The sequence below is a fragment of the Acomys russatus genome, chromosome 23 (assembly GCF_903995435.1).
Source record: "Acomys russatus chromosome 23, mAcoRus1.1, whole genome shotgun sequence".
NCBI lineage: Eukaryota > Metazoa > Chordata > Mammalia > Rodentia > Muridae > Acomys > Acomys russatus.
This window is the reverse complement of record NC_067159.1, coordinates 13,022,681-13,037,275: the sequence shown is the minus strand read 5'-3', so window position 1 is coordinate 13,037,275 and position 14,595 is coordinate 13,022,681. Positions and strand designations below refer to the sequence as shown.

The 14,595-nt window shown below is 41.1% G+C and overlaps 1 protein-coding gene across 2 annotated transcripts; it reads left to right on the top strand.

The window, feature by feature from the left end:
- Nucleotides 1-10,708: 10,708 nt before the first annotated feature.
- Nucleotides 10,709-14,128, top strand: Prmt6 (protein arginine methyltransferase 6). Of its 2 annotated transcripts, none has more exons than XM_051165767.1 (2): nt 10,709-11,932; nt 13,978-14,128. In XM_051165767.1, the coding sequence occupies exon 1, from the start codon at nt 10,742-10,744 to the stop codon at nt 11,867-11,869; it is 1,128 nt and encodes a 375-aa protein (XP_051021724.1). In that variant the 5' UTR covers nt 10,709-10,741; the 3' UTR covers nt 11,870-11,932; nt 13,978-14,128. The 2 variants fall into 2 exon arrangements, with proteins under 2 accessions (XP_051021724.1, XP_051021723.1); XM_051165766.1 differs by having other exon boundaries at nt 10,709-12,032.
- Nucleotides 14,129-14,595: the final 467 nt, after the last annotated feature.

Here is a 14,595-nt window from a genome sequence, read left to right as displayed (position 1 = left end):
AACAAAAATTGTGCTGTTCTTTTGCAGTACTTTACAATGTGTTCATATGCATGAAGCTGAAAATTAATTGAATTCTTACTTATGATCATTAGATTATTCCAATAATACCCTGAGGCCCATCAATTCAAAAACATAACAAAGTTCATCAGAAAACTAACAGGGTATCTGTTCAAAGAGGCTTGAAAATTAAATGTCTGAGAGGCTGGGTGGGAACGTGTTTTCATAGTACAAGAAGTTTTCAGAGTACAGGAATGATCCTCAGTTTTATGAGAAATGCACTCATTACTGCTTACTCCTTGGGGCTCAGCTTCACTTCTCCACTTAAAAACAGTTCAGCACTCCTACCTAGGGAATGGCATTTGCCCACGCTGGACTGGGTCTTCCCAAACCAATTAACTTAATTAAGATAATCCCTCACTGATGTGCCCATGGGCCAAATCACTGTAGACAGTCACTCACTGAAATTCCCTTTCACAGGCAGGAATGTTGCTATCAGGAGAAACAATACCAATTCCACGGAGCCAGAAGTTAAGAACTCCTATCTCACCACACTGCTTCTCAACAGGGAAAAGTTGAGACAGTGTCAGATGGAAAAGGTGGAGTACTACTCCACAAAGGAGTGCAGATATATAAAGGCATCTCAATATTAGTATTCTCTGTGATGACAGTCAGTCAGTGACATTACAATTCAATTCCAGCAGGATCATGGATGGCTCAGATCCTATAGGAACAAAATTTGGAGGTTGGTCTGATGCTATGTGCATTTTCATGCTATTTACTGGCCTCCAAGACCTATTCCCTGCTCAGACAAGCACGTTCTCATTTACACCTGTCCCTCTTGTGTAAACCTTGCTTCACCTAATTTAGAGTGACTGGTTAATAAAAAGTGCTGAAGCCTGGCAGAGGTGGTGCATGCCTTTAATCCAGCACTCTGGAGACAGAGGCAAGTGGGTCTAGGTGAATTCGAGATCAGCCTGGTCTACAGAGTGAGTTCTAGGACAGCCAGGGCTATACAAAGAAACCCTGTCTTGAAGAACAAAGCAAAACAAAAAATGCTGAGGCTTGGGACTTGGCAGAAGAAAGGGAGGAGGAGGAGTTTGGGGTCTCACAGGTTGGGATTGAAGAGCCATGAGAGAGAGAAGGAGGAGGAAGCAAGACAGGATCAGGATCGGAGAAGGAAACAGACCAGCACCATGAGTTATAGTAGGAAAGGAGCATGGAGCTGAGTCAGTGTGGACGGAGGAGATGGAGATCATTAAGGATTTTGAGACCATGCATGGGAGGTAGCCTGAGATGGAGCTGGGAGATAAAGTTTCTTTAGAAGGTTAGTATCTGCCATGCCCCAAGTAAAGGTTTGTTCTAAAAATTACATCAGGTGCCTGTGTTTTTATTTGATTAATAGTGGGTTAAAGAACACCATAATAATTTTTTTAAAGATTTATTTATTATTCATACAGAATTCTGTGAGCTAGCAGGCCAGAAGAGGGCATCAGACCTCATTATAGATGGCTGTGAGCCAGCATGTCGTTGCTGGGAATTGAACTCAGGACCTTTGGGAGAGCAGGCAGTGCTCTTAACCTCTGAGCTGTCTCTCCAGCCCCAACATTGTAATAATTATAGCCTAACAATAAACACTTATTAGGCATACCATTTAAATCAACCACACAAGAGGCTTTTGCACTAAAGTACCCAAATAACCTAACTGCGGCACTTGCTGAAGGCAAGTGGAGTACTGAATGGTTGCTCAGAGAAGCTTTGGGATGGGATTTAGGTATCAATTTAGCTGGCTTCGGACATACGTAGAAAGCTAGGAGTGCATTATTTATGGCTGCGTCCATGAGACTGTTTCCCAGGGGGACTAGTTTGTGAGTTAGTAGACTGAGTGATATAAATTCACCCACAGCATAGACAGATGTCATCCAATCATCTGGGGACCTAGATAGAATAAAAGAGAAAAATAATTTGTTTTCTCTGTCCTGAAGCTGGGGCCCATTATCCTGCCTTTGGATAACAGGTCCTTGGGACTCCAGACTTATATTAACAGTATCCTCACTTCTCAGCCTTTGAGTCTCAAACTGAGAACGAAACTATCAACTTCGCTGCTCTTGAGGCTTGTGAACTGATGGCTTCAGGATTTTGGCACTAACTTTTGAAAGGATTTCTAAGTTTCCATAATCATGTGAGGCAAATGCACTACTAAATTCCCTCATATCTATCCATCCAACCAGATTCTCTTTTGACTTAAAATGGGGTTACATCCTGGTAAAGTCCATAAGTCAAAAGCATCATAATTCAAACAAGCATTTAATACACATAATGTACTGACCTGCACAACTTAGGAACATTGTACAGCAGAAAGTTGCTGTTGACTTTCATGACCATGTAACCCCCTAAGTGCTACAGATGGTTGCCATGACCTAGCATCTCAGGAGTGCATCATAGGGTACACTCAGGCCCAGAAAAATATAAAAAAATCTGAATTCTTCATACAATTTCTGCTGAAGAGCCATTACACTATCACCATCACGAAATTAAAAAACATTAACAAGTTGGGTCAATGTGTACACCCTACTGGCTCTATGTTCTAAAACAACTCTGATTAGTACAAGATTATTCCTGTAGTAGCCTCAATGAGAAATGTCCCCATTTGAATCCTTGGTTCCCAGGTGTCCTGTCTGAGCTTATGGATCCATCACATGATGCCGCCTTGCAGGAGAAAGTACGTCACTGGAGTCAGGGTTTAACAATTTATAGACTCAGGCCACATCTTTCTCACTTTCTCTGCTCCTTGTATGTGGATGAAAATGATAAGTCAGCTTCCTTCTCTTACTGCCTGTTGCCTTCCCCACCGGTGTGGACTCGCCTTCTAGAACTGTAACCCAAGATAAACTCTTCCATACGTTGTCTTGCTCATGGCATTTCATCACAGCAACAGAAAAGTAACTGATAGAATTCTTAAGAAATATCACCTCCATAGAAACAAAGACTTTTTTTTTTTTTTTTATCCATTGTGTCTTTGCTTGGTCTTTTGGAGGTTTTGTAGTATCAGGTATTCAGTAAATATTTGTGAGTGAATTTTGTACATGAAAAATGTAGGCAATTTAGGTGATGCCTTACACAGAGAGAATATAAAACAAACAGTATGGTGATACAGTTATCTTCTTTGTAAACATATTATCAGATGTTAAAAGTTGAAAGAACTATACAGACAAAAATACCAAAAAATAAATAAATAAAAGAAATTCCTGGCAGGAAGAACTGCATCCATCTATGAGGACCTGTGCAGCAGAAATGTCGTTAATTATGCTGGTGTTTTTACAATGTAAAATAAAACAAAGTATTATTACTTTACATAATTACACGAATAAATCACACAACTCTAATGGTGAGAAAAGGGACCAAGACACAGGGGAACACACTATATGTCTCTGTATAAAGTTCATAAACCAGGTCACTGGTTCTTTGATGATATTCTTGAGATCCTTACCTCTGTAAAAGAGGAAAAGTTTAGGATTGGAAGAACAAGATGAAGACAATGCTGCTGGCAATGTTTTGTCTGGCCCTGGTTATGTCTCTATAATAACTCACTAATCACGTAGCCTTGCACTAATCAGCTTTTTTTCTGCTATGATAACAACCTTAATACCCCAGTGTTCAAACAACAACCATTTTTCTGTTCCTTGTTTCTATTACATGAGAGCTTTGGCCTGTTATATTCTGCTAGGTTAATTTGGCCTCAGCTCAGTCTGGCTTCATTCCAGGAATCATTTCTTTTGGGATCCACACTAGAAAAGGAGTGACTATTGGGAACACGCGTTCCACATTAGCAGAGTTCAGAAATTCAAAGGTGACAGAGAAAACTGAGCAGTTAGATGCACAACAATTTCATTGTCAGAGGTGCTGCATAGCTTGGTCAAACCTTAGTTTGATTTTCCTGTATTTCCACATGCCATGAGATACATTCAAACTTCTCCAAGACACTGCACAGAGATTTTGTGCTTGTCACCTTCAGGAGGAACAATCCCTTTGTCACTTTACCTTGAACCATTTTCTCCAGACGAACATTTACTTTTGGGTACAATTGAGGCCCCAAATCATCTCCTTTGGAGTTTATCAGATGTGAGATTATCCTTAGGTAGGGGGAGGCTGACTAGAACTAGAAAATTCCTAGGATCAGAAGGCCTCTTTGAGATGACTTTGAAGAAATAAACTAGCCGTTCTGAGAAATCCCCAGGGAAAGTGTCATGTGATGAGAAAGTCACAACAGAACACCGATTATGAAAGATGTCCTCATGAAAGGCGAACTTCAGATATACAACTTCAAGGAACTGAATTCTGTCAACAATCTCATGAGATGAAGAGAGAATTCTCTGCTCCAGAAATCAATTGGCTGCAGCCTTCCAGAGGAGAAAAACTATCCGGTCTCAACACCTGACTTCAATGTATTGTTGTTGCTGCTAGTGGAGGCAGTGGTGATTGCTTAAATTTTAATAGCCTGCCACATAGTGACACTTCTGGTCCTTTTCCAATTGTCTAGGTGGTGGTTCTCAAAGTATAGTTTATATTACAGCACCTAAGTGGTCTAAATCATAAGCCAGGATGCGCTGTTGCTGCTGCTGTTGATCTGAAGAGCACCGACCATACACTGTGAGCCACTGGCTCACTATTGTTATAACCTCCTCCTGTTTTCTCTCCAGGGTGGTAGAGAGAACCCTTTCTCCTTTTGGTAAGGAAACCCTCTACCACTGTAACTCATCCTAACCATTACGCCTAGGCTTTTTAAATGGCCTCAGCAACAAACTTAATACAGTAGGAGAAAAAACATCTGATAGAAACTAACAATTATTTTATTTCATAGTAAAGATTTTCACAAGAGAGGGAGTGATCTCATTAAGTGATATTTATTAGTCTTAATACCTAATTTTCATTAAGCTGCCTCATCCTTATTATGCCTAGGGCTTTCGAATGCATTGTTTATTTCATGCAGGCACAGGCATATTGCTTTTTCCCATGTTGTGAAGTACATTCCCATTATCCAACTGTGTCCATTTTGGTGGTCTGATTTATAATAGAAATAGTAAGAATGCCCTATTCAATATGGACACTTGAAATTGTTAAAATGCTATATTCCATACTCTTAAGAGGTCAATAAATATGAACTAAATTGAAGTGTGAAATAAGTTTATAATATCCCTGTTGATACTACTACTGAATAAAGCTCATTAAATTTTTTAAGAAATGAATCACATCCACTCATAATAGCATCATTAGAGACTTATGAAGCTGTTATTCATCTGTGTTATTATTGCATTTAATAGCTAGGCCAATCCACCATGGATCTAAAAGACACTATATACACCAAGAGTACAGCATATACTTAGGTTTTTATGTTTGACATTCTTATTCAAACACAAAAATCACCACCTTTTATTGTTATTTCTACAAAGGATTTCTTTTTTCTTGATAGAAGTGCCTCTTTTGATGCTGGCAGCTTTGTAGAAGCTGCAGAGTGGCAAGAACTACATCACTTAATGAATATTCATATCAAAGTGATGTTTATAACATTTTTCATATCAATGTTCTTTTACCCTTCTTCAGCACACACTTTGAGAATTACAATGAGTTTTTTAAATCCTGGAGGAAATAACTCCAATCTCTATAGTAGGTTTGAAATGCATTTTTAAACTATAGATTCTTATATCAGGGAAAAATAAGAAATAAACATTTGTGGGAAGCCACATCAGGAAACCCAAGATTAAAATAGTACAGGAGAGAGAGTTGATATGTATATATATACTAATTTGCAAGCAAGAAAACATATGAATATTCACAATAAAATACAAGCTCCTCTAACAGAGGTAAAGCTTTCTCTCTCTTTGTTTTTTAGGGATGATTCCTGATTTTAGAATAATATTTAATGCAAAATAGACACGCAGGAAATCTGTTGAATAATTGGATGACTAAACCTATTAATTGTATGACACAGAAGATCAAGACTTCTCCAGTCATATAAAACACTGCAGTAATCCCATGATTCCAGAATCAACAACTGGAAGTACCAAGCTCTTAATACAAAAGTGAAAATCAAAATCTTAATATTCAAATCATTACAATATGACATGGGAAAATATACATAAAATGTTCTGATGTGATATGGAAAAACAACCTAGAGCTACAGACTGACTGAATAGCCTGCAAACACAATGTTTGAGCATCATCTAAAAATATGAGGTTAGGGATAATTGAATAGAAACCTGTTTTGGTCAGGGTTCTCCAGAGGAAAATAATTGGTAGGATTCACAACACACACACACACACACACACACACACACACATACACACACACAGACACAGAGAGAGAGAGAGAGAGAGAGAGAGAGAGAGAGAGACAGAGAGAGACAGAGAGAGACAGAGAGAGACAGAGAGACAGAGGGGTTTATTTGAGTGGCTCAGAGGGTATGGTCTGACTAGTCCAACAACGGCTGTCTCCCAGGAAAGCCTAGAATCCAGTAGTTGTTCAGGCCACAAGGCTGGATGTCTTAGCTGTTCTCTTTGGTCTATGAAGGAGTCCTAAAGAAGTAGATTCTGTCAGTGAAGGAATGATTCAGCAACTAGATAGAAGAACTTGCCATCCAGACTGAGGGCAAGGAGGAAAAGAACAACCTTCCATTGACCTTGCCTTTTATGTGGGCTGCCACCAGAAGGTGTGGCCCAGATTTTAGGTTGGGTCTTCTAACCCCAAATAATTCTGACTTAGTGTAGGTCTTCTCAGTGATCCAATTTACAAAAAGGCCCTCACAGATGCACTCATCTGCTTGGATTTTAGGTAATTCCAGATATAATCAAGTTGGCAACCAAGATTAGTCATCACACAACCCCGAAGTGAAGGTGTGGACATATTAAAGTTCAAAAGTCAGGGACAACAGTAAGCTGTGAATGTTACAGTCTTTAACTTTATCATAAAGCAAGAAACAAATGTAGTATACTCTATTAAAACAAGTTTCATGAGCCAATACCTAGTCCTTATCATTTCATAGTTTTAGTATTTTCTAGTCTATTCTATCTTTATTTAGTTGCTAGCTAAAATATACTGTTTCAAGGTTCATTTGTTTGAAAAACACTGGGTTGCATCACTAGGCGGATGTAAGGAAGTTGGTGCTGTCTTTATCATGTGGCACTTGAGATCCAACTCAAGTCTACAGGCTTGGCTGTGGTTTTCCTACTGAACCATCTTACAACAGGACACAACTTTTGACTACAAAAGCAACACAGAGAATATTCTGCCATCACAGCTGTAACTCTCCTCCTATTGAGAGGAGGGATGTGGTTTAAGAATTCCTGCTGACCTTCAGTGCTGAGGAAGCTCTGATCTGGTTCCCTTTTCTACTCCAAAGTACTCCATGTGGTAGAATAAGCAACGAATTCCCACTCTATGCCAAGCCAAGCCAAGATATAGCAAAGAGAAGTTTCATGGGCTTTTTTCATCTCTACATTTTGTATCTGTGGCTTTGTCATTTACCTACAAGAGAAAGTAAAAGAAAAATATTCTCATTTATGAGAAGAATTTGAGTTCGATCTATACTTGAACTTACCTGAGTTTTCCAAAATGACATTGCATACATAGCAAAACTTGGGTTCTTTATCTGGATTGTTCATCCACAACAATCTAGTCAAGACGACTCACTGAAGTCCAAGACTGATCAAATTTATCTTACTTAGAAAACAAATAAATTGAATATAAACAGTTAATAACAGCTATGAAGGAAAAAAAAATAACATCTTAGATTGGCAATATTACTTCCAGTAGCCAAGGAAGGCCGTTCTCAGTGATGTCATGGATATGAAGTGATAGAGAAATCTTTTCCAGACTTTGGCTATGTCAAAGCGAATATGTGATCCAGGAAATTGGTGTAAGAAGGACAGTGTTTCTTGATTCCAGAGGAGTTAGGAATGCTGATATGAGATGGGAAATCATCTGATGTACCTTGATGCTCCTCCCAGTTAGAGAAAGGTAAATACCTCAGGTGATGTGATCGCTTATGGATGGCTGTAAAGCTCACATTTGCAGATATGTGGTGCAGTTGTGGGTGTGGATGGCTGCAATGAGATTCCATTGGAGACTGATTGCCAGGCTAGAAGGACACTGTCTTCTGTAGAATAAGATTTTGCTGGTAACAAAACGAAAAGTAGAGAAAAGCAGATGAACCAACAAAAATTTTATTTAGAGAATTTTTACAAGAAACTACAAAGAAGTGAATTAAAAACTGGGCTAACAATAAACATATTCTGGATCAGGGAGATGACTCAGGAAGAAAAACATTTCCAGCCACACTTGAAGACTGGAGTTGGAACACAAGTACCACAGGATAAGGAGAGAACCAACTGCCTTAGTTGTCCTTTGACCTCTACAAGCATACATGGCACTTCTGTATATGCATACATGTACAATAACTAACTTAGTTAACTTTTCAAAAAAATCAAACACATCCAAATGAGAAAAAAAGATAATTTGAGGACAGAGTGGGAGAAATTGATACTAAGTGAAAGCCCAATGTGTCTTAGTAAATTCTCACATTTATAATTATGTTACATATCTTGTGCTAGGTAGTTTTTAATTAAAATAAGGTATTAAACCTAAGCAAAAAGGAAGAATATCTGCTTTAAAGATTTTCAGTTCTAGCTTGCTGAGCCCTAACTATTGAAAACGATATAAGATTTAAATAAGATAATTAAATCAAAATTAGCAATATTCAGCTGACTTCACATCAGAATTCCCAGAGGAGGTTTAAAAACTAAATGCCTGGGCGTGGTGGTGTACACCTTTAATCCCAGCCCTTGGGGATAGGCGGCAGAGTCAGGTTGCACTCCCAAGAACTTTGCAAGTTGGAGGCCAGCCTGGTTTAGAAAGGAATTCCAGGAGGACAGCCAAGGCTACACATAGAAACCCTGTCTTGAAAAAAAAAAAAAAAACAAAAACAAAAGAAAAAAAAAACTCTATATGCCTGATTCTCTAACTGGGTTGAGGTGGACCCTGCCATAGGTATTTCAATAAGTCAACTTGGAGGATTCTAAAGCACCATCAGTAGTGAGAGTCTTGAGTTTAGAAGTAAACCTGAAGATGCCACATCAATAAAACTATTTCACTAGTGACATTTCAAGAGAGAAATATTGAAGAAACTTTATTGTCAAGAAGTTTAGCATGGTTAAACAAGTATTTTTGACACAAGGAAATAAAGGCCCATTGTCTTTTGTGTGCTCAGTTTTTAAGCTTTGGAAAAATGTTATCCTTAATAAAACATTTAGATATTTTAAAAACTTTTAATTTATTAATTTTGTATGTATGGGTATTTTTGTCTGCATGTTTGTGCATCACATACATACTTGATACTCCTGGAGGCCAGAGAGCAACTGATCCCCTGGGCCTGGGGTTAAAGCCAGTTGTGAGCCTTCATGTGGTGCTGGTAATCTAACCTGGGTCTTCTGGAAGAGGAGCCAGTGTTCCTAACTGCTAAGGCATATCTCCAGTTTCAGACAGAACACATTAAATTTTTTTTCTGTTATAAACAATGGAGAGATTAATAGTTTCTTCCTATCTGACAGAAAAAAAAAATAATTGAGTATATGGGCATCACTTCTGCCTTTACAAGGAGTCATATTAGGGTTTAAAATGTGAATAGCGGAAAGCAGTCAAAAAAGATAATGATTCCAACATTTCTCCCAGAAAATGTTTATGTATAGATACATAGATTACGTATGTGTGAATATATAAACTGGTTGGTAATGAGTTTGAGAGTATCACACCACTGATGTTAATTGTTCTTTTGTTTGAGTCACAGAATTTTCAGAACAGGACTCAAGGCCAAGTAAACTATTCTCAAGAAACACAATGGTGGGTCAAAGGACATTTGATGGCCCCACCAGTTCATCTGCTTGGCCTAGATCTCTCAGTGCATTGGGAATCACTTTGGACTCAGAACCAAGACTTTGTATTGTTAGTCTTTCACTTTGCTCCACTCACGCTCTCTTTGTAGCCTAAAGTACAGTTAGAAAAGAGAGCTTGATGAGTTTCAAGTATCAAGAAAGGCACAAGAACTGTGTCACCATAATTCAGTAGAGGTGGTGGGGATTCTGTGAGGGGAGCAGAGGCAGGCACATGTAAGTGGATGTGTCTGCTTCAAGAATAGGTGAAAACAAGAGGCTGAGGGGCAAAAGAAAAGAGCAAGAACTGAAAGAATCCAGGAATAATAGTGGCTCTAGGGAAATAGTATGTCAAGGCTTTAGATGAGCCGAACAAAAGTGCCCTGTAGCAGAGGCTCACGCCTTTAATCCCAGCACTCGCTGAGAGGAAGCAGAAGCAGGCAGATCTCTGTAAATTCGAGGCCACCCTGGTCTACAAAGAGATTCCAGGACAGCCAAGTATACACAGAGAAATTCTGTCTCGAGGAAACAAAACAAAACAAAACAACAACAACAAAAAGAAGGAAGGAAGGAAGGAAGGAAGGAAGGAAGGAAGAAGGAAGGAAGGAAGGAAGGAAGGAAGGAAGGAAGGAAGGAAGGAAGGAAGGAAGGAAGGAAGGAAGGAAGGAAGGAAGGAAGGAAGGAAGTCCTTCCTATAGTCCAAAGAGACTCGGGAGTGCAGTCGGATGGCGAGCGCGGACTACAAATCCCAGCAGCCCCCGGGACCCTGAGCCCGCGCGCGACATCGCGCAAGGCCTGCTGGGTGCCGGTTGCCGGGGCCAAGATGTCGCTGGTCAAGAAAAGAAAGCTTGAGTCGGGGGGCGGCGGCGCAGAAGGGGAGGGAGCTGAGGAGGAAAATGGCGGGGAGCCGGAGGCAGCCCCGCCACGACCCCGGAGGACTAAGCGCGAGCGAGACCAGCTGTACTACGCGTGCTACTCGGACGTCTCGGTCCACGAGGAGATGATCGCCGACCGCGTCCGCACCGACGCCTACCGCCTGGGCATCCTGAGGAACTGGGCCGCGCTGCGAGGCAAGACCGTGCTGGACGTGGGCGCGGGCACCGGGATTCTGAGCATCTTCTGCGCCCAGGCCGGCGCGCGGCGGGTGTACGCTGTGGAGGCCAGCGCCATCTGGCAACAGGCCCGGGAGGTGGTGCGGCTCAACGGCTTGGAGGACCGCGTGCAAGTCCTGCCGGGCCCGGTGGAGACGGTGGAGCTGCCGGAGCAGGTGGACGCCATCGTAAGCGAATGGATGGGCTACGGACTTCTGCACGAGTCCATGCTGAGCTCCGTGCTCCACGCGCGGACCAAGTGGCTGAAGGAGGGCGGTCTCCTCCTGCCGGCTTCCGCGGAGCTCTTCGTGGCCCCGATTAGCGACCAGATGCTGGAATGGCGTCTGGGTTTCTGGAGCCAGGTGAAGCAGCACTACGGCGTGGATATGAGCTGCATGGAAAGCTTTGCCACGCGTTGCCTCATGGCTCACTCGGAGATCGTGGTGCAGGGTCTGTCCGGCGAGGACGTGCTGGCCCGGCCGCAGCGCTTTGCCCAGCTCGAGCTGGCCCGCGCTGGCCTGGAACAGGAGCTGGAGACCGGCGTAGGCGGGCGCTTCCGCTGCAGCTGCTACGGCTCTGCGCCTCTGCACGGTTTTGCCATCTGGTTTCAGGTGACCTTTCCTGGAGGGGACTCGGAGAAACCCCTGGTGCTGTCCACCTCGCCTTTCCACCCAGCCACGCACTGGAAGCAGGCGCTCCTCTATTTGGATGAGCCAGTACCGGTGGAACAAGATACGGACATTTCGGGAGAGATCACCCTGCTGCCCTCCCTGGACAACCCCCGGCGTCTGCGCGTACTTCTGCGTTACAAAGTGGGGGACCATGAGGAAAAGACCAAAGACTTTGCCATGGAGGACTGAGCGTTGCCTTTTCTCCCATCCACCTTCTTCGGAAGGTCAGAAGAGAAAGGGAGATCTATGCAAGTAGGGGACACATCTGTCTCTTTTACCTCACCCTTTCTGGAGAAGGCAGTGACTTCAGTCTTCACTCTAGGACATTCTTCTGTCAATGTTTATTTAAAAAGTGAGCATCCCTGACCAAGGGCTGATGCGGTGTGCTTATTAATAGGCATTTAAGCCTGGAAAGCATGTAGTATCCAACTCTTGTATTTCCATTTCTTTTGTTTAACTTCGGGTGGCGGTCGGGAAATTTATAATTGGTCCACCAGCCAATTGGACACTGCATCCCTCTTCTCAGTATGAAGCTGGGAAGAAAGGCAAAATGTTCCCATTAGATTTCAGAAAGTTCCAATATGATTTTTAGAGCTGGTTTTGTTTTTTGTTTTTGTTTTTGGTTTTTGGCTTTTTTTTTTTTTTTTTTTTTAGTCTAAATTCTTTCAAGTCTAAGGTGCCTGTAGGATATGGAATCTGTGCCTTCTTATGTTGTAAATAAAATTCATCCCGTTAGTCAGTATACGAGAAGTACTGTAAACAACCCTGTTGTCAGTACTCCTAATCCACGGCATACCGAATTTGATGTGCATTTATCTTAGTAAAATGGCTTAATCGTCTAGGCAAATCTAAAAGTAACAGGAGACAAAGTCTGAAAGTGACATAGTATGGGCTTTGAATATTTTTATTTTTACTTTTAAGACTGAGCAGAGAAAGTCTATGTTTTATAATAAATATTTTTGTGAATCCTACGAAGCAGCCTGATAACAGAAGGTTGCTGAACCTAACCCAAAGGCGGACACTTCACCTCTTTTGCTTTCGCTTTATTTAAGCTCATTTGGTAGGAACATGTGTGCCCTACTTACATCTAGTAAAAGTTCCTGTCTACAGGGTTTTTTTGTTGTTCAGCCAAATGTGAACATTGTGAATTTCGGGAAATCGCTTATAATGAAGAGTGAGTCATGTTATCAAAATTATTTCACTGACGTTTCTTCCCTCATTTCTGTGGCAAATAAAATGGTATTCTCGTTTTTTATAGCTGAGGTGTTAAGACTTTTTGTGTCCCATATATGAGCTTATTATAATGCCGTTACCTTTCTCATGTGTCAGTTCTTAAGTGTTACAGTTCCTACAGAACACAGTGTCAGGACAACTCACATGATTAACATGGTTTTGAATTCTAGCTTTGGAAAGCTTAACAGGTGTGGACAATTACTGTTCTTAAGTACTCCTGAATTTTATTTTTTGTAACCTTGCTTCTGTTTTTGGTTTTTTTTTTTCTTTTAATTCATATTAAATTGCTAAAATATATTAAGTTGCTGAAGTATTAAAATAATGTGCTGGGCTCTATTTTGAAGGAAGCATACAAATATAAATCCATCACTTTTACAAAACTATCAAGCAGTACAGTAAAAACCTACATTTTGATAGCAGAATACTTAAGATCTTTTATAAATGCTTGGTTTAGAGGTTTAAAAAGTAGTTCCTTTGGGATCATCTGAGTTTTTAATCGAGCTCTCACTTAGGGTGATTGCTGATGATTTTGACTGACTTTCTGTAACAATCCCCTTAGTATTTAAAAGAATTGTGTGGGGTCCCTCTTTTCTGCATACTTATATAAGGACAAGAAATAAAATCCCCCCCCCAAAAACCCACAGAAAAGAAAATCCAGTTAAAACTTGGGAGGGTTTTCCTGACCAAGCAAAGTAAATTTCAAAATTTTAGTTACTTTTTTTTTTTTTTCCTCAAAAATGAATCAGACAAATGCAGGAGCTGAAACAGGAAGCACAACATGGTGCTAACAAACTAGGTCTCTGGAGCCAGAAAACAAGCCCTTCGGTGTGTCTTCAGGCAAACTAGTCCAGCCCCCACTGCTTTCCAAAGCCCACCTGCAAACTGACGATAACAGTAGCACCTACTCCACAGGTAGTTGGGGATAGACAAAGTTAAGTAACCTAGAAGTGAGCTTTCCGCACCATGGTGCTGAATTCGTGTAAAAGGCGAACCTAGAGCAGTCTGATGCTGTGTACAAAACTACTACAGAATAAATAATCATTTTGTCTTTGCTTTTTTTACAGGCACTGTGACAGTATCAACATGGCTGTACATGAAGAGCCATGTATGCCACTGAGAATGAAAGGTTCCCAAGGAGCACCGTGGCCATTGGGGATGAAGACATCTGGGAGGGATGGAAGCCTGCGGTGTGTGCACACCCGGGCACTATCTGATGTGTTATGTGGATTAGGACCGGTAACCTAGAGCCCTTAGGACTACAGGTCTGCACTATCAGACCCTAGAGAAAGCATCACGGTAAAGTCTCACCTGCCTCCCTCTCAGCTTACATTTATTTAGCCCTCTAAACGTTTCCACCTTTTTCATTAGTTTATTAAACCGATGAGTGTAGTTACTTATAATGTATTCTAATAGGTATTTGGGATTCCATGCTCACGTGAACTCTGCCCTTCAGTGGATCACCGTCACCAGGGAAACTAAAGGCCCTGATTAATGGTAGGCTAGAACCTTTGGTGGTTTTTGTGTCAGGAAGGATGAATTCTTTATGTTACACACTGTGTGAAAAGATTTCTATAGATATTGGTTGACTTGCCTAAAGTTACATACATAATTCTTGTTTGTCTTGTGAGGTGGGAGCATATATTGTACAAGGCTGGCCTGGAACTCACTCTATAGCTGAGGAT